Raw genomic sequence first — 25228 nt, 5'->3', positions numbered from 1 at the left:
GAAAGAAGGATTAGTTGATGCCAAGAGTTGAATAGGATTAGGAGGGAGACTATTCCAAATTCCAGGACTGTAAAGCAACCTCAGGGTGAACGTATGATAATCCCATGGTATTCCTACAGTATAATGTCCACGTGAATGTCTGCCCCTCCCCTGTGCTAGTATGATCTATGTTACTTCTGTACTTCCAACAGAAAACAGTTTTCCATTCTTGAGTGCACCTGTACTAAGTACTGAACAGGCAAGCTCCTGCTCATGGGAATTTCATCGTCACGTGACAATAGTACAGCCCTGGGCAGGCACTATTTATTTTGCATAGAAACTAAGATGTATACAGGGTAAAATTAACTGCCTATATGGAGACTCCATGGAACCCATCAATAGTTTATAACTCCAGCTACACAGGAAGATTAAAAATTCTCAACAAGAGTCACAGCTGTTGCTGCCACGGCATTCACAGCAAAAGGGAAAACAGCAGTGACGTGTTACATTGGCCATGCTGTCATTAACACCACATCAAGACTTTCCTTAAGCTATTTTTATGCCAGGGAGACCCAGCTACTGGCCCAGGAGACAGCTAGAGGAAACAGGAGTGTCTCTCCCCCTCGTGGTGAAAGCCCTAAAACCCTAAGTACTTCAAGGAGCCTTCTCTGCCTGGAGCTTTTCTCAAAACTTTGAGAGTCTACTTAATCATAAGGTTTCGTTTTCCTAATCTGTCTGCAGCATTGCTTGTGGCATCTCATAGCTGTTCTGTCCATAAAACCAGTAATTCAAAAGTATGTTTTAACCAGGTTTTAAAGCAGGACTGGGATCCCACTGAAAAGGAACTAGACACAAATGCAGAGAACCAGTGCCAAGGATTCTCCAGAATTTCCTTCTGTACTAGCCTGCAATTTTATACATGTGAATAGTCCAAGATCCTACTAACACTGAGATCTTCAAAAGAATGGAAACTAAACAAGAAAGTATTACTTTAATAATAATGCCATTATAAAACTTGGCTGAGATATGGAACACAACACTGCAATTAGGTTACTTGAAGTGTTTTGGACACCTGTTCCCATTCCATTGTCACGAGACACATTTCACAGCATATGTGCCATTTTCTGAGCTCCCATGCCTGCCATCAGGGTTCATATTCCCAGGGCAAGGGAAAGACAGTGCTTGGCTTACGCAGAGGCAACATACCCACAAAGTCTAAAAACATTTCTTTATGGCCTCTCAGGGAAAGAAAACGTTACCTCAGCAAGTCGCGAATGCTTGTGAACGTTCTCTCCTTTCTGCACGCTGGGAGCAAGCTGCTGCAGCACACCTCGGCTGCTTGTGAGGGCACGGGTCAAGCGAGCAAACTTTCCCCAACCTTGAGAAAACATGCAAAATTATATACATTACCAAAAAAAGCTGCAAGTGTACCACATACAGCCCCTCATAAACATAAAAAAAAAAAACCACAAAAAAAAACCCACACACACAACAAAACAGTTAAGACAGAGCAATCTCCTTCAATGCTGGCCACAAGGGAGTATAATTTAACCAACTACCATATAAAAGCAACTCACAAAATACGTGCCAGGGTGGTAAAGTAACAAAACCCATGACTGCAGTGACTTTGTGTTCAATAGCTGTACAAGAGTGCTGTTAGATGAACTGCATCTTTTGTACAGATAAATGTCCACTTTACAATAATATTCTATTAAATCCAATGAGATTTGGATCTCACAGCACTTCAGAAGACCCTCCAGATTAATCAAGATGTAAGACTGAGATCATGCAGAATGAAAATTACAGTTGCCTGTAACAGAAGTGAATCTGGCCTCAGATTTATCAAGCATAGATCTGGTGTTAGCAAAGAAATATACATAAAATAATAAAAAGCAGAGCAGACAAAGCAAAACAAAATCATTAATTTTATCCTCTCTAAACAGAAGGCAGAAACATACAAATAGATTTTCTCAAACTCTAATAAAACATTTAACAGCTTCTGGCAGAGAAGTCATATGCTGCATTTTAATTCAGAATATTTTTTACAGTCATTTCAAATGTCTTTCAGAGTAGAAAACGTTGAATGACAGTCACAAGAGCTAGTCACAACTATAACCTTATGAGCAGTACGTTGCCATAACAGGAAGTCAGGCAGAGTATACATCTGGATATTTCTGGTCCTCTGAAAGTATCAGTGCATTTAGTCCCAATTTTGAAAAATGCTACCACCACCTGTGAACTGTTGAGCAGTCTCACCTCCTGCTCCAACTGACCATGCTCAGCACTTTGCAGATTCAGTTCTTAATAAGAACCTGGTTCTGGAAAAAGTTCCCTCCACATTATGGTTTTATCACCAAAAGGAATGGTGATACTTTTAGCAGTGACTGTTTTTAAAAACCAGTCCAAAGATTAGCCTGCAAGTGATCCATAACAAGAAGAGGAATATGAGTGGTTAAAATACTGCCCAGTACTTTGAACACATCCTTGCTCAACATCTCACTTTGATAGAGTGCAGGAACATATTTGGTAATTTGAGAGGTGGGCACAAAAAATAAGCAAATTACATGGATCCAGTATTGAACAAGATCTTCCAGGGCAGACCTGAAAAGCGCTTAGCATTTTCTCCTATACAAATATGCAAAATGGTGCATTTGTTAAAGAGAAGGACAAAATTCATCAAGACCTTTTCACAACCAAGAATAAAATTGAGTATTTTCTTATGCCTTAAAGCATGTTTTAAAGCAAGTCTGTCACCAGTAATTTAATAGACAAGTTGAGTAGAATTAGCCAACACTTGTGGGCAGTATTCAGCAACAAGTAAACTGAATGATTTCCATCCAGGAAGCCAGATTTTTCCTGACAAACCCATGTAAGATTAGCTACTATACTAAAGGACTGTTTCTCAGAGAAATAAATGAACATGACAGAACCTCAAGTGAGGTCAGTTTGTTACAAACCTGACCCGAAGCATTTGATTTCTCACAACACATTTCCAAGGAAGGTGGTGGGTTTTGATGGTTTTGGTTTTTTTTAAAGATACATTTATAAAGAATATTATTTCTCTACTGTACATGAAGAAATCCAACTATAATTGATAAGCTAGGGCTTGAAAGCCTTACTGCCTTCCCAGTAAAGCCAAGAGAAACCATTTTTAAAGGCCAATCTTCAGCTGATATAAACCAGAACAGTCTTTTCACAGCCAACACAGTTCCAGTGATTTCCACCAGCCTAAAACTTTGCTTTCACAGAACTTATGTGCCAGCACTACTATGTTTTCTGCCTGTTTTGAAGGACCACAGGAGAAGGCTGCCAGCACCTGTGTATTTTCAGAAAGGTAAATCCTAGAATGGTTTGGGTTGGAAAGGACCTTAAAGATCATCTAGTTCCACCCCACCTGCCATGGGCAGGGACATCTTCCACTAGACCAGGCTGCTCAAAGCCCCGTCCAACACTTAAACACTTTCAGAGATGGGGCATCCACAACTTCTCTGGGCAATGTGCTCCTGTGCCTCACCACCCTCATAGTGAAGAATTTCCTCCTTATATCTAATCTAAATCCACCCTTTTTCAGTTTGAAGCCATTCCACCTTGTCCTATCATAGCATGCCCTTGTAAAAAGCCCCTCCCTAGCTTTCCTGTAGGCCCCTTTAGGTACTGGAAAGCTGCTGAAAGGTCTCTCCAAAGCCTTCTCCAGGCCGAACAACCCCAACTCTCTCAGCTTGCCTTCACAGGACAGGTGCTCCAGCCCTCTGATCATCTTTGCGGTCCTCCACAGGACTTGCTCCAACAGGTCCATGTCAGTATGTTGGGAGCCTCAGAGCTGAACGCAGCACCCCAGGCGGGGTCTCACAAGAGCAGAGGAGGACATTCACCTGCCTCGACCTGCTGGCCACACTTCTTTTGATGGAGCCCAGGCCACGGCTGGCTTTCTGGGCTCCAAACACACGTTGCTGGCCTATGTCGAGCAACACCCTCGAGTCCTCCTCAGGGCTGTTCTGAGCCCCTTCTCTGCCCAGCCTGTATCCGTGTTTGGGCTTGCCCCGACCCTGCGGGCCCCTGTCCCGGCCGGCCGGGAGTCGCTCCCAGGTGACACAACGGCGGCGGGAGGCGCGCCGGGTGCTGGCCATGGTGCTGAAGCGCAGCCGCGCCGCTGCAGCCCTGACGGCCAAGCAAACCCTCGGAGCTCCAGCTCCACGGGGGAACTCGAAACCCGCCTCCCTCACCGGACACATAATGATTTTAATGCCAGCTGACATAGACACCCCCTTTTACTAACTAACATCGAAACAGACTGATGGGTAGGGCGTATTCCTGCAAGATTCAAAATTTGGCTCAAAATCTGAGGGCAAACTTTCAGTGTGGTTTTTCTTCCTGTCAACGAGTTTTCTAAGAATAAGGCTATTCACACACAAACAGCGCGGGGGGAAATGGAGCACCTCACCTGAGCCTTCTTGCACAAAAGCACTGCCAAACTGTGGCATGATTTGTGGCTATGAAGGCTGAGCTACTCTGGGTACCTCCCCCTCTTCCCAAGAGTCATCTCCTTTTGGAAGGTAAAGCTTAACCCATTCCTCTATCCTCAGCATCCCTCATGAGCACCTCCCCAGCCCTACATGCTGCAAATCTCATTTGTGTGTGCCTAAATGGTGCACCAAAGAACTGTTCCCATGAACATTAGATCTCTCACCATATATTCCAAACTCTCATCAGAAAAAAATAGCACTGTTGCAGGCAAGAGACTTTTTAGCTCGCTTTCTGAACCAGTGCTGATCTGAAAGTGGCAGGCTGAGAGTACATACCCTAACTCTCTCCCTACGTTGGGTATAGCACATGGGAGCCCAGCTTGGAGATGCACATGCCACTGTGTGATGATATGTCTGAAACCAGGCACTGAAACACCATGCAAATGTCCCAGGTGTATGAATTTCATCTTTAGGATAAAACACGCTCCTCCCTATATTGCCTTTATTATTATTATTATTGAAGGAAGATAAAAATATGGGCACTTCAAAGTATAATTATAGTAGACCTGCAGATTGTGGCATAGGAAAATGAAAATGACAGAGAATGCCATTACTAATCCTATTGAATGATAACTTCTCCAATACTGCTTGAAAAGACAGCAGTATTTGTTGATTTTATTGCAATTTTTTTTCCAGAAGCCTAAGGACAGACAGAGCCTACTGCAAGTCAGATATTTAATTCAGTGAAGACAGGTCAAATAAGGAATTTAAGCCACAGAACAGAACATAAACATTAAAACCTAGCGACCATGGAGCTGATTATAGGAAGGTGGAGCTTTCCCAGACAAGAAAGTAGGTTTCAGAATGGTGTAAGAATATATTCATGTTAGTCCTGCTAGGACAGGGGGACCAGATGATATGGATTAAGAGTTCTCTTTCAATTCAAGCAATATCTATATCCCTACATCCATTCTTTTCCTCTAGAAACAGAGAAGATATAAATTAAATTGAAACCTAATGACCCTAGGTGATTCTTTTATAGATGTATATATTCCTCAAACAGACAAGAGCTCACACAGCAGAGAAGACAAGAAGAAGCCTGGAATTCAGGAACCAAACAAAGCTAGATGTCAGTCCCATGGTTGTGCTTGCCTGTGCCTCTGTCTTTGATTCTAACCCATTTTTATCATTGTTTGGTCTCCTTTTTCAGTTCTGCATAAAGCATCATGCAGGGACAAAGCAATGAGATGGCACTAAAACATCTTCAGTTTCAAAACAATGAAGAGCCTTCAAGATTAAAAGCAGTGATTTCAGAGTCCTGCATTCCATGATGCTCTTTCAGTTTTCCATCATTTAAGTGCAAAAAACTGAATAGAAACTGCTCTTATAAACACCCAAGAAGACAAGATGCCTAGAACAGGGACAAAAGCTGTCCCCTGGGCTTTGTTTCATGGGAAAATGTGGCATTGAAATAAATCTTTGTGATGTGATGTTTAACTCATCAAGATTTCTCTTCTTTAAGGGATGAAGCTTCATTTAACAGTGCCCTTAAGTTGAAGAAACCAATTTTCGGTATTTTGAGGTGAGCATGATCTGTTGATACTCAATCCACAACAACATTTATTATTGATTTGTAGGTAGTTGTTTCCTACCACTCTCCTCAATTTGATCATGATGACTCAAATTCAAACATTAGGAAGCGTGGCAGTTACACAACCCTTGTTACCAAGTTGCTGTTCCATGACGTACGAAATCCCTAGAGTTAGAACAAGGAGCCGTTGCTTGTTAGAGAATAAGCTCATTTGTTCATGGGTCTTGTGTTCACATAGAACTGTGTAAATGTGAGTAAATCAGGATTCTAGTAGTTCTTGCCTCCACTCAAACCACCTTTGTTTTCTTGCACATCAAAGATTCCTGCTTACATTCATCATGCCTCTCTGCAGACTTAATGCTTCTTGCCTTTGAAACTTCATGACTAAAACTGTCTTATTTTTCCATCTGGACTGGGAAAGCATACCAAAGTTTCATAATATACTCACCACTTCCCTTTCATTTGTTTCCTTTTTTAAGAAAACATTTCATCTAGATGAAAGTAGAGTATAACTTAATCAAAATATTTCAAACACTGGCTCTGCTTATATAAATACATCTTTAAAAACAACAAAAAATCAGACAGCAGCAACATGAGAAAAATAAAATTTAAAAAAAAGGAAAAAAGGAAACATTTGGAGTTTTCTCTGAATTAAGATGGAGGCAATCAAAATACTGTATTTTTTGTGTAGCCCTGCTTGTGACACAAAGGACAGCTTAGCCACAAAATGAAATAAAGCTTCTTCTGCAGAGGAGATAACTCTGCAGATGATTGCTACAAAGCACAGGAAGTTACAATAGCTAGGAGGCTAAAAACTATTCTCCTATATGATTCAGTGAAGTTGAATTTAATCACCTTTTTGTATTTAAAAAAAAAAAAAAAGTATCAAAAGCAAAAATTAGGATCCAAAGCATAATTTCAAACTTCTATAAAGCAGCATAGATGCATCTGAATATGTTCAAATTGTATTCTTACATGCAAAAGCTGTTCAAGGAAACTTCTTACTAGCTAATCAGAGTGCAGGCACAGATTGTATTTGTCTGCATAAATTGTTTTCATAAAGTGATGCACTTCATTTTATACACTATTCTCAAACATTTCATACTGGCTGTGTTAGAGCTCAAACCAAAAAAAGACATATACAGACAAAATGCATGAATTCCAAATATAGCATTACTCTAAAATTCAGCTAAGAAGGTGACCTATCACTTCACAAGCCAAATTTAGCTCTGCTATAGCTTGATTTTTCCTACTTCTACTCAAGTAAACCTATTTTTTCCTGATTTTTTTTAAAGGGGCAAGCATACGGGGAAGAATGGAAAGAGGCTGTTTAAAAATATTATATCATCACAATCACTGACAAACTATTTTTAAGTTGTTTTATTTAGAATGCACTATTTTTAAAGTTGCTGCGTTTAAAAGCAAATTTACTTAGCTTCTATGGCAGTCATAAAATAAACATCTCCTAAATTATCTGAATCAATTAACAAAGACTACAATCAGAAGTTATTTTTACATGACTTTAGAATTATTTTGTTTCATCTCTTCCAATGTCTGATATTATCAATAAAAAAAATATTAAGAATGAAAAATGGTACTGGGACCTCCTGTATCAATAAGTCACCTTTGGATAAAAGATGCCTATTCATTTTTGTGTACAAGTCAAACACCTGCCATTAGAGCTCAACACTTTTCATTCATGGAGTCACTACATCATTTGCAGCTGAACAATCATGCTTCAAATTGCCAGCATGTGATAGGAAACTAAGATATACCGCAGCTAGGCAGGTTTAGCCTGACAGATTAGTTGCTCTTTAAATTGATCATGTTCTTGTACTACATAACGTATTTCTCTACATAGACACACAGGCACTGATTTTGAATAACTTAAATACTTTATGCTATGCTACTCTTCAACTATGCAAATAGCATGTATGTTAATAAAATATCTGCATTTGCAGGCAGCCTAGTACATATTAAGTAGTCATACGCACAGGAAACATTTCACATATAAACACAGTAAAACAAAAATAGTTGATAACAGCTGAAGGTGAAAAAGGAAAAATAAATCAATTTAGCTATCAGTTTTCAGTTGTTTCAATTAAACAATACATCTATGTTCACAGTTTTAGATTTTCAGATTGGGAGTTCATTTGGGTTTAGAATATGAGAAACATTTCTATGAAAATGCTATCCTTCAAAAGCATGTTACAAAATTCCTATGTAATGTTGCACATAGCACAAAGAATATGCCCTGTTCAAAGCTCAGGTCTGTAAAAGCACTGATTCTTAGAAGCTAATACAATGTTACCTTCTTTAAGATCTTCCAACAATGTTTTTCCCCTCCATGAATCCTAGAGCCCTCTACAGACAATTGTTTGACACTCCATACCTGCCTTTTTCCCCCCTCGTGGTAAATACTGTTGCACAATGAGATCTAATATTAAAGACATAGTCATGCATGTAAAATTCTTCGACAACTTGGCTCTTTTGCAAGAAATTTCTCATCTAGCCATCAGATGACTGTACAGTATCATCTCCTGAGATGCATGCAAGAAAATTCCAAAGCTAGTCTGTAGCAAGTAATTTATAGAAGAAAGGTATTGAGGATAAATTGAGGTTTAGAACAGAATGTGCAGTTTCATTTATATTGTGTTTGATTTGTGTATACAGCAACAGAGAACTCTCTACCAGCATGAAACTGGTGCAAATTCATTAATTTTAGGAGATTCAGAAACAATATTTGGAAGACTCATTTAGTGCATGAACCCTTCTGTACATAAAGACATAGCACTCAGGGAAGGAGTACAGAGCTATGAATCCGTGGCCTCTAAATAATACATTCAGTTCTGTCTGCAACTTCTGTTAGTCACTTAGCCAGTTTCCATGGGCCAGATGAAGAAATTTTGCTTATCATCTTAACTCCTCTGCAAGTTGGTACACTTAGGTGTAGGTTTAGGGCTTATATTGCTTTAGATATGGAACTGCTAAGAATTAGCACAATCACTGTAAGAACGGCATGATTTCAAGACCCAAAGGAGATCTAAAAAAAAAAATTAGCATTCCCTTCCTCCAACATATGTCTCTTGAAAACAAAAAATTTACAGTGTTTCCTTGTGTTGAAAGTGAAGGAAAAACTCTTTGCACAAGAGCGCATATCACTATCACATTAAGGATCTCCTGTGAAAGCAAAGAGAAAAGACACAGCTACCACCCCTGAATGAAATTTCTGCTTGACAACTGACTAAATGAAGCAAGGGCCTTCTGTCCCAGCAAATAAACCATAGGCAGCTTTACTGCATCATGCTGATTTATCTTTGCTGTCAGTCCCCATCAGGATACAATGAAGACTACTAAGTGGGGGGTGCATGGTGGGAAATACTGTAAACCCAACCTTTCTCACAAGACATAATTTTTTAGTTTAATTAAAGCAATGAAGAACCAAACAAATAGCATTAAAAAGAGAAAAAAAAATAACCCACATAGCCTGGAAGAAGGTATGTTTGTCAAGACTGTACTTCATTTTTCATGGTAGCAGGTGTTTCCACTTTGAGAAATTATGTTTTTAAAGAATAACATTTCAAGCATAAATGTAAATCAGTTCACCTTCACAGTAAGTTTCCTGTTTAATTTAATACTACAAATATTATTAAATACTACAAAAATGCAAACAACAGGAGAACTTACGTCTTTTTTTACCTCAGAGGACACCAGTCTCTGTAATTCTTCATATGGGTACAAAAGGTTTGTTTCTGACAGGATCTTAACCCAAGTGCAAGTTCATGCTGCTGTCTTAGCTGAGTTTGTTTCCAGGTTTCCAGGGTGTAACTCAGCAAAGGGTTAACAGCAAAACACAGTCATGCTACTTCACTCACCAGGACAGCTTAAACCTGATTCAATTTAAGATGATGGGAACCTCTTCACATGTGTTAAAGGAAACTGGTCCAGAACTTTAATGTAAGGAATACCATAATAATGGTAAGTAACATCAAGTCAGGCAGAATGAAATTATTCAGATCTTTGCTAGACCCAAACAGGGTTAATTCCTCAGTTTCATGCACAATTTGTACAGGGCCCAAGACCCTACAGTTCTCTCTGACATCAAAGAGGCTGTTTAGCAACATTGTGACTCCTTGAAGGCTACTCTGGAGTGTGGATTAATAATGAATTTACAAGGAAGAGCAGCACCTATTTGCTGAGTAAACTCTGCTTCCCGAAGCACTTGGGGGTTTCATTAGCAATGACCCTTTCCAGCGCAGGCTAGAGCCAATTTGCTTAAGAAACCAGCAATCATTCCTTGCACAAATGCAGTCCCCAATGGCATAGCTACAAACTATTTTAACATCTAATTCTTTGATATTTAAAGGACTTCAGTTCTTTCAAGACCAGGGCAAAGAAACAGAAGCAACATAAATATATAATTGTGAAAAAGACAAACCTTTACATGAATCATCCTCAATGGGCTGCTTGAAAGCTGTTATGTCATTGAAAGTGCAAAGAAACAAAACCACTTTATCCTGCTCATTTCGAATTGGAGCAATTTTCACAAAGAACCAGACAGGTGTTCCTGGAAACAAACATATCAAAAAGTTGGTCAATGGTAGGCAGAACAGTGAATGTGCTAGTTTAGATGTTTACATTTCGAAATCAGCCACCTGTAAATGTTAGTTTAATGTTGGGTTCTTTTGCAAACCCCTATTAGAAAAAACGACAAAGCAGTTGACAAGACTGTTAGTTAAGTTTGCTGCTCTGCCTCTCATTAGCTTTTTAGTCTTCAGGAATCCGTCACTATTTCTGGGCTTCATCTACAAAGTGAATACTTGAACTTATAAAGTGGTTTGTGATCTCCTGAAAAAGTCCCATGTACATGCAATGGTTGTGCGCACCCATTTGCTGGTTCTGTGCAGGACTTGAAAACAGGCCAACTGTGCCTAGAACATGACCATAATACAGAGTCTCGATTCAAGAGCATGACCAGTTTGGTTGAACTTATACTTTACAAACAGGGAGCACCAACCCCTAACAACTACATCAGCCTATGCCCAGCTTCAAGAGCCAGGCTCTGGGAGCTCTGGTCAAACCTGCAATTCCTCTCATGCAAGGGAAATCCTTTGCAAGCAGCCTTGTAGCTTGCCTTGTCCTGACCCTGCTCACTTTCGCTGTGTGTAAAGCAAGACTCCACTGAATTCAGGAGAGAACAAGCCATCAGAACCAGACCATGGGCTGTGGATGGGACTAAGTTGTACTACATAAAACTTATCTACATAAAACTACATAAAACTTGTCTAATTACTGCAGTAGAAAAACGACTAATGAAAACTGCTTGAGCTATTAGAGCTTGCACATCACAGGAAAAGATGATCCCAGATAATGACCCTCCAGATGCTGCTGTCAATTTTCCTTGACATGTATTCACACGGATCACCTTGAGGAGAGAAACTGTCAGTCAGCCCTGCCTTTCTATGTTTCTGACAGTTCTGCTGAGGCTGCTGAAAAGACCCTCGTGATAGCAATGAAGTTTCATGTAATAAGACGGTGTCTACCACTCTTATTTCACAGGAGTCACCACACTGATTTTAGTGATATTTGAATATAAGCTGATTGGAGGGCTCAGAACAAAGCAGTTGGCTCCTGTATGTCCTAACGTGGCCTCCCTGAAGGCACTGGGTTTTACTCTGCAGTCCTAACCCTGGTCATAAAAAGATGACTCCTTCTCCAGCTATGAGATACATGGCAAGCAGAAGACTCCAGGGTCACCAGGCCTGGGCCTGCAGAGAGCTTTTACATGAGTCTTCAGAGTGTCCCTACACCCTCAACCACAACCAAAAATCTCACCATTGCTTTTGTGGGCATAAGAAGTAAGAGCCAAAAAAAAAGCATTCGGGCTTGCTTGCTATGAGCAACACTTCTCTTCCATGTCTCTTCTGAGATGTGTTTGGAAAGAAGGGTCTACATATCAGGGGTCAGTATAAGATGTACAAATCTTATCTTAGTGAGTGGTGATCTTAGAAGACTATTTCTTTTCTTTCTCAATCACAGGACCCTCTTCAAGGCTACAGATCAGATCCTTTTTCATCTGAATTGCTCAGTATTTTGACATGCATACTACCTGGTGTATTTCATGCAATAATTAGTTATAACAAGGGCCATTTGTGCTTCCTAACTGTCAACGGGTCACAAGGAAACCTCAGGTAGTTGACAAGTTACTGTTCAGCAAAGCAAGCAAAGGTAGCTGTGTTCCCAACTATGTTAATATAACAGAGGCTGCTGCTACCAGTGCCTCACCTGGCCGTTTCCCAGCCTCTATGCTTAGCAATCTCTTCTGGCCACAGAAAGCCAGGGCATTTCCAAGACCCATGGACAACTTCCATAAACGAAGTTCAAATCCTAAGGCTCTCCTGCATAGCACAGGCAGTTTCAAACCCTGGCTGAGATTCCATGCCATATGTACAGCCACCTCTATAAACAGCAGGGTATATGATGCATGGAGGCCTCTGCTCAAAAAACACAGAAATCCAGATGGAATCACTGATGGCCATTTCTGGAGCATGCCTGCATGGCAGAAAGTATTCAGGGATCAATATATATATATTTTTATTTTTTTTTTTAAGAGTTAGCATTCCTGAACAACCCCTTCCAATAAAGTATGAGAAAAAAACATGCAAAATGCAAGAAAAGATCCAGCAAGGTAACTGTGCCAGTAAAATCATCACTAACTTGCTAATGAGCTTAGAAGACACTGCCACAAAGCAGCCAACAGCAATTTTCAAGACCCTTTACACTACCCTTTCTCAGGAGCTCCTAAAATTGCCTATCTCCATTTCTTCTTGCCTACTTGTTTTTCCCATCTTCTCATGTGAACTACTCTGAGGCTGATCAAATCTGTATCTTGCTTTTCCACAGGCTCCTTGGTGACTAATTGCTTTTTATTTTACCCACTTCAACACCTTTCACTAACACTGCAACTTTTTAATCAGCCAGAATACCATCTACAGCCTTGCTTTTTGATCTTCATCTACATGTACTTGTTTTTTTTTTGATTAGGGACTTTTTTTCCCCTCCCCAAAAACACTTTGCATTGTTTTGCTACTTCAAGCTACAGCCATTCTGCTATGGGCTGCTCATAATATTAACCTTCATAGCACTGAGGCAGAATTACATATTCGTCTTCATCTCTGCCTCTCACAGCTATAAAAATTTACTACCGTGCTTTTGAAGATGCTGTACACATCACAGAAACAGAAAGGATGCAACCCACCCTCTTACTCTGGCTATTTGTCAGATGCATGCTGTCATCTTCTCTTTCCGATTATGGTATGCTATGTTGTTGCAAGATTTTTCTAACATGTTCTGAATGTAGCAAGAGGAAGGACTTTTCCCAATAACCTGTAGAAGGCTGCTGCAGGGCAAGAAGCTTACATCAGCACTTACCTTCAGACTCCTTTGATTCCCACTCCTGTGCTGCATTATTTATAGTGAAAAGGAAAACAAAATACTGTTTTACCTACAACTAAGTGTAGATCTTAGTGATGTGCCCCACAGCCAAAGAGAAAGAGCCAGATATTCTTGATAGCTAGAAGTAGGTGTGTTTGATGACTGTCACTATTTGGGGACCCTTGTAATTTCCAGAGTGTCAGAGCACCACAAACAAGGTGTATTCCAGAGCAGAATGTAAAATCAAGGTGGCACATATGGTCTGCATAAATCATCTTCCAGTTTTGGATCCACACAGTAACAGCAGAAATAAGAACATGGAAAATTCTGCCAGGCCATGTACCTGTCTTCCCAACATTATCCAGCATTTTTCCCCATAGTATGTTCCCCACCACCTCGTCAGTCTCTTTTGTGAATAGGAGACAAGTGGATATAAAAATACAATCATAAGGTGACTGCTCACAGTGCTCTGCAACCAGAAGCTTATTTCATAGAAGAACTGGGATCTGAACTGTGGGAACATGCTGAAAGGCTCAGCCAAGATGTGGCTGTGCTCAGCTTTTCCTGCATACTGGTTTAATTATCAGAAGAATTTTACTTTTTAAACATTAAACAGTTTATTTAACAATTAAACAGGAAAGGTTAAAGTATAAACCACTTATAAATCAGGTCGGAAACTACAATTTCAACCTCCTACAGGCAGCACTCACTCTTGGTGTCAAAGCGGATGTCCCTGCTCAGCCAGACAATCACTACTGGGAAAAGGCACAAACAAGGCCATTTTAACAAAAAATGTGAATTTCGGATTCAGCCTATGGGTTATTCAGGCAGTGAAACTGAAGCACCTTTCAGAGCTCTCACAGTAAAACAAGAGTAACTTCCCCACCACGCAGAAACTGTTTACCAGTATTTCCAACAATACATCTACTTCCATTTACATTTGGTGTTCAGTCCTGGCAAGCTCTCCCACCAATGAAGTTTAATGATAATGCCAATGCATAAACAAAGAAGTAAGCACATTCTGTTAGATTTGGAATCAACAATGAAAGAATCCAGAGTTTCTCTAATGACACAGGACCAACCCTGCTAAAAAGGGGAATGTCACTTCAAAGCTGGTAGAGAAGCAGTGTGAACAACTGGGAAGATATGAATATCTACAGTGAACTTCTGACAGTAGCTATAGGACCAGCTTGTCTCACGGTACCAAAGCTAATCCCAGAATTCACAGATGCAGCTCTTAATAGTCTTCACTGGCCTAAGCACAGTACTTGCAGTGTTGCCTTAAAGGCAAGACAATTTTAAGAGCTGTGATCCAAGTCCCAAGTCTTCCCCAGATGAACACGCAGTAAATATCTCCACACCATGTAATTTCCTACCTGTAACACAAATACTACTGTCTCTTCCCTCTCCTATTTTCTAGTCCTGTGTATTTCAACAGGGATATGTTTGGCCACTTGCTGAGCAGGAACACCAGCATTTAACAAGCCATTTAACTTTGGCTGAGGTTCTTCAGAAACTCTCATAATATCAAAGTGAACGAAACATTAAAGGTCTGTTCTGGCTTCTCCCCTCAAGCATAGTGATGAACTCTCCTTCAGTTTTGCCTCTTGTCAAAAAAAAACAGGCTACAACAAAAATCAAAATCACTGTCTAAATACGCTCTTTCCTCATACCTTGAACCACTTAACCAAAGAGGTCAGCTGTTTTTCAAAACTACAAAAAGTAAATTGTTTAAATAAAACTGCAACACAGGTTTTGTTTCCACAAAGTAAAATGAAATTTGTTTATAAATACAATGAAAAAAACATGTTTTGACAATTCAGCTGACATCTTAACTGCCCTCACTGAATGGGGCAAGTTTCCTCAAAGCAGCACAACCTCTGGTTACCTGATAACGTCTCAATCAGTCATCAGACAGGTATTGTCCTGAAGGTAAACAGCCAAGCAGTATGGAAATTAAAAGGATAGAAGCATGTGCTGTGTCTCCACTAATTCCCACATGCAGCAATGCAAACAACAGGACTTCAGTTATCTAAACAGCATGGGTGACCATTACAGTCAGCTCTCACGGGCTTTCACTTATGCCCAGGTATTCAGTGTGACAGTTTCTCTCTGTCACACACAGACTGAATAGTTTGTCCAATATCAAATTAGCAAACCATCTGATGAGATGTGATCAGAAAGAGTTAGGCAAGCCACGATATCCACACAGATTTTAACTAGGAGCACAGAGAAGCCTGTGACATTTGACCATGCAAGACAAAGAGCAAAAGCCTCCTACAGACTCTGCCTTCTAGCAGGGTGTGCACTGAATGAGAACAAACCAACGTAGCTCACCACTCCATGCCAGCATTAATAGACCTTAAAATACATTTCCAGCACTTTAAAAGCTGTTACCTTCATGTCTTCCTCATCTGGTGCTGCTATGCTCTGGCAGCTAATGCTTCTAAAGGTCAAATCTTTACATGCTAAGGCAAGGAAAATCAATTTCAGTCCCCAAAGGTGGAATCACTGTGCACAGGGATTATCCTATGACACCGAAACAACACTGTAGAAAAAGGTTCAGCACATGCCCTTGTACTGCAGCAGTCTTGATATGGTTTACCTAATCCTGGGTTCTCTGAAGAACAGAAAGTGAGTATAAGAAAGGCAGAGAGACACAGGGAAGACTTGAAATCTTCTTTCCATTTACCTCAGATAAAATATTTAAGGATTACTACTGGGAAGCCTTACTGTTCTGTATATGTTTGAGGACATGACACCAGGTCTTGGTTGCCAACATATTTGAAATTGACAAGGTCAATGGAATTACCAGTTTTATGAATCAAAAACCCTTAGATTTGACCTTGCTGAAAGCAACTGAACTCATGCAGATGGATTTCACTGAAAAGGAGATGCTGGTGTGCATACTGCTTGACAAATATGGAGCTAGATTTCAATGGGAGGCTCAGGAGGATACACGCCACATTACTCCAACACCCTCATTCTTTCCTACTTCTGGCCCTATGCAACAATTTTGTTTAGCAAAGGTCTCCATCTGGAAATACTAGAGGCACAGCACACACTAATATAAATTATTTTAACCAATAGCAGCTATGAGAAACTCTCCCTAGTGGTGGGCTATCACAGGTCTACCACCCTGAAGTGAATTTTGCTCTCTATAAATTAGGATAGGGTTGTTTGTCTGAGTTTTAACCTCTGTAGAAAGCACTGGTCCCAAAAATAAGTACAAGTAGAATCTGCCAAATCACTACTCTGGGCTTATTTGTCATTCTTTGACATCTTAAAGCCTTCTAATATGTGGGGGGGGCGCATATGTGTTAACAAAATATCCAACAAACAACTATCCACACACAAATACTCATGGTATTAAATCCGTACAACATTCAAGCACCCAGAAAAACAGGGAAGTGAACCCTGGGACAAACTGAAAGTGAAGCCCAGCCTTGGGGACTCTCACTATAATATATGTACTCAGAGGAGAGGTACTGCTTATCTAAGCCACTTTGTAGAGTGCAAACTAATTACCTGCAGCATACCCTTTGGCTGTTGCCATTCCACTGGCCCCACCTGTAGAAAACCTCTGAGAAAAAAGAAATTATAAAAAGGTGTCTTATCACTCTCTGCAGTACTGTTGCAGACTGTAATCAATGGGAATGTCTTTGCTTAGACAGGGGACACCTGAAGACTCTTTGTAACTCTTCATATACTTTAGTTTTGAAGAGTCCAGCCCACTTCAGATATTCTTACACTGAAGCAGATCAAGTACTGCATAGAAAAGGGGGTTAGATTTCAAATAGGTGCCATTTTATATTCTTACAAAAGCTTACTTCAGCAATAATGGAAGCAAGCGCATCTAGAAGAAGCCTGCTTTTGCACTGCTTGTAACCCAGATCTATACTGTAGATGGAAAACTAGGCAATGTAACTCCAAGTTTAATTCACTGAGCCATTTTAATTTACGAGGCTGACCGTAAAGTGTAAGAACCTAACAAATATCTGTCAAAGTCTCATAAGAAGTCAGATGCTTAAGCTGCATGAGTTCAGATAAACTAAGATATGACTAAGACTAGATACAAAATATTTTCTAATACATTAGGCCATATTCTTCCTTGGTGTAAGTTAACATAACTCCACTGATTTCAGTGAGACTTAGTAATGTTTTGATTTTCCTATATAAAAATAAAAAATACTTCCAGCATCACTGAACGCTCACATCTAATCAAACAATGGCACTGAAGCTCTCATATGAAATTACTGTCAACCCGCCTCTTGTCATTTTGCAGTGCAGATTAAAGGAAGCTTTCACTTTGTCTCTTTCCAGGTATGACCATGAATTCCCACTGAATGCAACAGGAATGTAACAGGATCAGAGCAACAATGACAAAAATCTGGTGGCTGTGCACCTGCTTGCTCCAATTGCTTCCAATTATCCTAAAGGAGCTCTGCATTAGAAATTCCAGAGAATAACAATGATCATCACATATCTGCTAAGTAATCAAGGGCCTAGCCCAAGGAACCATCAAAAATCTCTATCAAATCTTAACTTTAAGTTCTGAAAAGAGGGAGGATAGTCACTTTTGGATGCGGGCAGAGCTGGACAGAGAAACAGGAGGTCAGGGTAAAGACAATATCCATACATGCAAACATGACAAAGGCAGAAAATTGTATCATCATTCTTCTGAATATTACAGCCTGTGTTGTTTCTGGAGTTGATACTGTGAAATTCAATGAGGCTGGTGGATATACTATACCGATCAACATCTGGATGGGGAATTCTTAACAGACAACCAAGTAAAGACTAGCACTGGACCACCACCATGGAGAGCGCTGTGTCAAAAAAACCCTGTCACTTCTAGTAGCATTAGTAATTGTCTCAATCTATTGTTGACATGTCTAGTGGAAGATCAGGACATAATTGTTACTCAGAGAAAGAGGGAGATGACTGCTGCTCATAAAAATACAAGATGAAGATTGACCTGCACTAGCAACATCATAATTAACTTGAAAATCCTGCTTTGTTTTCCTTTTTTCCCCAAAAAAGGATAGAAATTGTATTGTTAAAACAGCTATAAGTGTGTTAAATGTGCAGGCTGTGGAAAACGTACCAATCATTGAACAACACAAAAATGGAAGAAAAACTTGCTATTTATTATGACTCTTAGCTCATGGGGTGGGAGTGGTCAGGTAAAGAACAATAAAAGTCTACTTCCTCTCTGATTTTAAGTAGAGCTAATTTGAAGAAGAAGCTAATTTGAAGAAGAAAATTGAATGAGGGAAGAATAGAGAGACAAAAAAAAAAAGAAAAAAAAAAAAAGAAACAAAGAGCAGGAAAAAGACGCCTAACAAAATCTGGGGTCCTTTCGAAAAGAAACCAATCATGTTTACTGCCCAAGCAGGCAACTGCCATAGTTGCAGGCAGAGGCAAGGTGCCCACAAAGGCACATGCTAAGTAACTGGTAAACAACACTGTTTTCTATAATGTGGCTTATTCTGAGAAAAAGCTCCAGGGTGTCTCCTTTTTGGCACTTTTTAGTTACAACTCTCTAGTGTTACTAGCCAGTCTCTGTAACAGTAGTTAATGGACCTCTAAGGCTACAAATCTAACAAACAAGAAGAGTACTGCATTTTGTTAAACTTAAAAGCAAGCTCTGTGCTTTCCTTTTTCCCATGCCTGTGACCCTCTGTGCTCACACCAGAGCCATCACAGCTCTGCTTTTTGGCATGTTGCACAACACAGCTTCTGCACAGCTGGACTTTGTTCTAGGCCACCTCTCCTCAGGGAAGTGCACAGCAGGGCAGGAGACATTCCTCACTCCATGGTTACCTTGCTTTAATTCTGTATAAAAGACAGAGAGGCCCCAGGCCCTACTACAGGCCATATGCTGCAGCAATGAAAGAAGACTAGCTGCATAATCTCTTGGTGCCAAATCACTGTTAACTAAGAGAATTCCAGAGCCTCCTAGATCCCATGACTGCAGCTTATTTACTTGGCTTTGGATGCATAAATGTGAGCTGCATATGGTCCCTACGGCCACTAACTGAGCTTGGAACAGAAATCAGCTTTAAGAAATAGGTAAACATTGGAGGCAGGTAACACTCGAAGGAAAGAAGCACAAATCAAGGCCATTCAGATAGTGCATATAACTTTTCAAATGCATTGGACCAGCAAAGCTGTGCTCCCGAAGAGCCCTCAGCAATGGCACCGTGTCAAAGGTCATGATGCTTTGGACAGGCTAAAAAGAGAAGACAACAACTAGAAGAGAGATGAAGGGAAAATCTCTCAATGACTTTTTTTTCTTCTCCAAAAAAATAACAAAAAACTATTCCGTGTACTTTTGCACCACCACTTCTTAGAAGACCAGCTTAATTCTGATAGAAAACAAGCAGCTCCACACATCCACTGATCAATAACTAACATCAATCAAGCACTGATCAAGCACTACCATCAGTAAGTATTATATTTTAGCTTTTGTGAAGTGCCTGTGGTTCTCCCACCAAACTCCATCACTACTAGCTGGTCATTTCTGCAGAAATACCAATAGTTCACACATACAGATAGATTGGATAACCTTTCCCCAGAAAACTGGTCTTTGTAACAAGAAACAAAGCAGCAAAGAGGTTAACTGTCAAAAATTACATCATACCAGCCTACATTATATTTTGTGTTTGAAGCCCCCCATACCCACTAATGTGGAACTGACCAAAATGATCATCACAGGTGTAATGGGAAGAAGCTGCTAGCAGAATGCTTCTGCAAGGTACCCTCCCCTGTACACAGACACTACCAGTTCCATGATTAGAAAGCAAAATTGTTAAGAGCAAAACAAGTTACAGAATGTAGACTTTCAGCTTAACATTTGGCCAGGCTGAAGACCTCAGTGTACTTATATTTCAGGTGACATTAAGTAGATGAAAATAACTGTGCCATGACATAGTCCACACTAGATGGGACAAGTTCTGGGCAAGTAGTTCATCTGCTGACATATGCCATTACAGACAGACTGAAATTCCTAAGAAAAAAAATCATATCCAAATTAAGGAATTTTTGTCCAAAACAAAAGTTTCATGTGAAAACATCAGAAGTAGTTCAGCTTCCAAAACAAAGGATGGGTTCTTTTTATTCCAAAGCTACATCTAAATATTGGCTTTGCTATATCAAATTTTTAAAATATGAAAAAGTATGTTCTCTGTAAACCTAGCCTGCGTATTATCATTGCTGATGGAATCTTGAGTATTGTCTTAAAGCATCACACAAAAATTGCTCTAAACGTCAGAACAGATTAGAGAGCTCTGTCTGCCTCCCTGAGTGACTTTCTTCCCTAATGTTCTCATTTCTCCCTTGTAGGTCAACTGGTAGAACTGGGGCTTATTTAGCCCTAGATAAAGAAGAGTCCTCCAGCTGACAGACTTGCACTTTACACTATTATGTAAAACAACTTTACACACCTACATTAACAAAGAAACCAATCAACTACTTACTGTTCTTCTTGTACATCAAGATTTCAAAGGAGTTCATCTCATAATTCTCAAATGTTTGCCGGACCTTGTCAATTGTATCTTTGTCTGTCAGCTCTCCATACATAAAACTGCAAATAAAGCAAGAAATTCAAGTCAGATACTAGACAAAGGCACAAAGCCATTTGTTTACAGTGTGAAAAGGACCTATTTAGAAATAGCCGTTCTTTGGTTTTCTTTCACCTGGAAAGCGTATTTGACAGATGCAGCCCCAGGAGATAACAGATAAAACTGGAATAAACAGATTACTTTTCTCCTCAAGCAACAAGCACAACACTACAAGCTATTTAACAGAAAATAAATCTGTTCTCAAATACCTGCAGGTGCTGCTTTTTTGCATAACTTCTGCTCTGTGATATCCTGATAGCTTGCAAAATCCATCGTTGCTGTAGACAATGGGCCAATCCACTATCTGGGCATTACCCAAGACAAAATTAGTGTCTGTTTGAAAGAGCACATCAGTTAGATATTAGACAAGGCTATGGTTGCATTAGAGGAAATACTCATTTCAGGACCCAATCCTGATGGCTTCAGTCCCTGCACAGCTTTTCCCAGATACTATTCTCACTGCGGTCAACAGGATTATTCACGGGTTTAATTTTAAGTAAATCCTTTTTTTTAAAAAATCAACATATTAATTACTCATGCAAAAGCCCAAGAGGATGGTTTTATGCAAATGGAACAGGATGGTTAAGCAGGTAAAATTCATCTCTTGACTGAGGACAGATGCACCAAACTGCTTCCTTCCGTGCCACATGCACTGACCCACCATGACACTCAGTTTGAATGCGAAGCCTCTTTTAACACACAGCCAAAACATCACACAAGTGATACTGCTCCTCTCTGAATGCAGACACAGTGGCTCCTCTCAGTATCACCTTCACTGCTGGCCACACAAGCTCAAACACTTGTATGGCACAGTGCTCCAAACTAGACACTGGGGAACTAGGGTTAGTACTTACACCAGCAGAAAAAACTTCTGTTTGCTGTACAAGCCAGGAGAAAATTCAATCAGTAAGAAAAAGAACTGAGCTGGATTCATGCCTCCATTCTCACTGGATCTGTGCATGTTACTCTTTTTTTTTTTTTATGATTGCTATTTCAATTCAGTTATGAACACACTCAATGCTGGGCCCAGGTCTTGCTTATCTCTGCTGCTTTGGCTCTTGTGCAGTCAACTAACTACGCCTGCACCAAGAGGCATCGGTGCTGCTGCTTGGACACTGGCGGCAGGGGGAGATTGGTGACCCCTTTCACAGCTGCAAAGACCCCCCTGGCTTTTGAAAGAAAAGGCTAGGCAGTCACACAAGATTAAGAGGCATTCGTGTTGAAGGGGAGCCTTTAAGGGAGTCCGCTACACTACCTACTTTTCAGGATCTACCCACAACTGCTTGAATATACATAGCTGTCCTTAATGCCTCCTGCAACCAAGAGACAGAAACAAGATATTTTACCAATTAATTGCAAATTGTTTATTTTAACTTTCCCTTCCAAAATCTTTTGTCCCATTGCAAACTTCAAGTGGATTTAAAGAAGACATTCCCATAGCTATCTAAATCCATTGCCCAGTCCCCTGAGCATGATTAAGTGTGACTTTATACACTCTTTAGAATGAAATACATCAGTAGTATAACTTCAGGACATATTAACTGCTTTGTTTGTCACAGTCTCTTTTAAATACTACGGGTTTTGCTTGGTTGAAGCTTTTTGTTCCAAAGAAAAAAAATGTCTTTTACCCCTTCTTATGAATAAGTAAGCCAAGTAATTTCTCATTGCTAAAGTAAGTGATTTTCAGTGTCTGTTATAAACACTGCATTGTACTGTGCTAAGATATTTTTAGATTTTCATCAGGAAGTACAAAAAAAATGACAAAAAATACGCAAATACAAATACTAGGCCAGGTCCTGCCCTGATCTGAACGGTATTATTGCATGCATGCATTCCTTCCCACCATCTCCCCTTCTCAAAAGGTAACTTAGCCTTTCTTCCACTTCCTCAAGAGCTTCTTGAATAACTTCTATTAGCTTAAGCAGAGGCCTTCCTTTCACACTTAAACCTCAATAGTCTTTGGACAAATAACCTCTTTTTTTGTTAAAAGCTATATAGAGCGCCTTTCTGATGACTGTTACTGTGGTAATTCTACTTTTATCTAGCCTTGCAACATTTCTGACAGTTCTCTTATCCCCTTCCTACAGGTAAAAACAAAGCACTAAGTCCACAAAAGGATTTAAGCACCAAAACATGAGACTGCTACCGCCTAGCCCCTAGATGCCCAGCTCTCAAAGACTTCGTATCTGGAAGCTCTGTCCATAGTGTTGGTAAGGTAGAACTGAAAAGCATTAGCACAACAAACAGAAACCTGCTCAAATTAAATTATGGAAAACAATGGAAAAATAGGATATTTTAAGGTTGGGGTTTTTCCCTTTCCTAGATTACCTACGATACCAATATTTTAACATAAGCCCAGTTCTCACAGGAAGTACCCAAGATTCTTCGCCATAATTGCAGAAGCTAAAGAATCACATTGCCACTTGCTTTAGTTTTGGCCCTATGAAGCCTGATTTGTTGGGACTGGCAGTTTCTAACACATGCTTAGAGAACACGCACCTATTTTACTCCTCCCTGACAGCCTAGCAGTTTGGGTGTTCTCCTACAAGACGTGGGGCTACCTGAGGGCAGTGAAAGCTCAGCCTTCAACTCCTGAATGATTGTTCTAATTATCAAGCTACCAAAGAGAACAAATGCCAACATCCTTAGCATATAAGTTTCTAAGCCAGTGTGACTCAGCTGCCGTATTTTATGCATCCCTATTAGGCAATCCCATTAGTCTACATTGGGTGAGCATCTCCAGGAGGTGGACGTAGAATGCTTCAATGGAGAGTCCAGATTTGGTTTAGTTGAGAGTTACAACCTTTATGTACCTACAAAGCTTTAGAGGCAAAACCTTGGGCACCTATCAATTCAAGGAGAAAGTCAGAGGTTTTGATGATCCCACTGTTTTGTAAGTCACTTCTAGCTAGTTCCCACTTCATGCATCTTCACCCTTCTTTGATCCAGGCTTTACATATCTTAGAAACACAGAGGAAGTAAATATTGAAGCTGGACCCATTCTCCGGAGTCACCACCACACCCCTGACTCATCTTTGGGCTTGCTCCTCCAGCTCTATTGCCACACTTTTTTAGTACTTGCCCTGGGGTCATCCCCAGAACCAACAAAATGCCCTGCAAGAACCAGTGCTTAGGAACTCCTCAGGTAGCTGAAAGCCTGGAGAGGGGCCATTGGCCTCTGTGAGCACTGCAGCCAGGCAGCCAAGAGAAGATGTAGTGTAGCTCAATCCAAACTGACGGGCCAGGAAAGAGGTTTCAAACCCACTGCTCTCTGCCAGCTTTCCTTGGGAGGTTACCAGGCTCAGGATGATCAGTTCCTTTGTTCTTGATTTTGTTGCAAAAAGAGAGACTGTCTGCACCAGTCGTTTCCAAACTTTATGTACCCACTTTTTTCTTTTTTTTTAAACTTGCTGTGGCCTAACAGACCACAGAGTGGGAGCCCCAGCATCTGAAAAGAAAGGGTCTTGCAGACAAAGAGGAATTTATTTCCAGTTACTCACTCCTCTTCCCAGATCTCTTTAAAGGCAAAACAATGGCACAACAGCAGTTCTGTGCCTATGTGGAGAACACGCCTGCATTTCTTCAGAAGGAGCATCTCTGACAATGGTATTTTGCCTGTGTGAACACTGGCAAGACACAGCATAAAATAAGGACTCCCACTTACAACACCCCTGCATAGGTTATTCTGACAGATAACCTGGCGGTAGAAGGGCTGTTCTCATTGTTATTGTTTACATTCAATTGCATTGACATCCCTGACAACGTGCTTGGAGACAGCTCATAATGCGTTAAACAATTGTTTCTAACATAAGAAAATATTAAGTAACATCCACTGAGGCAAATATTGCTTCTCCATCTACAGGGGCGCAGGGTCCCAGAGGCCAGGAAACAGCTGTAGTTTTGTTGCACAACAGGCACAAGGGATGCCCTAGTGAACTCTCTGAGCATTGCAAGGCAAAGCTCTTTGGGGACTCACAAGTAGGTCAAAGCCACGAAAGGAGCAGGTCAGAAGAAGACCATGAAGAAATCCACTGCTAAATTCTCTTCAAAGACAGGAGGTTAAATGTGCATGTGATAGCTGTGGTACTCAAACTTTAGTGACTTGAGGCACCTCTTTGAAAGGACTCAAAGGACTC

The 25228-nt window shown here is 40.4% G+C and overlaps 1 protein-coding gene across 1 annotated transcript in view; it reads right to left on the bottom strand.

The window, feature by feature from the left end:
* The window catches only part of KCNH1 (potassium voltage-gated channel subfamily H member 1), a 187396-nt gene that overhangs the window by 152668 nt on the left and 9500 nt on the right, over positions 1–25228 (bottom strand). Inside the window, exons 2-5 of the mRNA XM_056357700.1 lie at positions 21302–21425; positions 20949–21055; positions 10472–10600; positions 1239–1357 (exon numbers count right to left, since the gene is read on the bottom strand). Coding sequence (XP_056213675.1) covers positions 1239–1357; positions 10472–10600; positions 20949–21055; positions 21302–21425 — 479 coding nt within the window. The remainder of the gene's footprint in view (positions 1–1238; positions 1358–10471; positions 10601–20948; positions 21056–21301; positions 21426–25228) is intronic.

The sequence above is a fragment of the Falco biarmicus genome, chromosome 12, assembly GCF_023638135.1.
Source record: "Falco biarmicus isolate bFalBia1 chromosome 12, bFalBia1.pri, whole genome shotgun sequence".
In the NCBI taxonomy this organism is placed as follows: Eukaryota; Metazoa; Chordata; class Aves; order Falconiformes; family Falconidae; genus Falco; species Falco biarmicus.
This window is presented reverse-complemented; position numbering and strand designations above follow the sequence as displayed.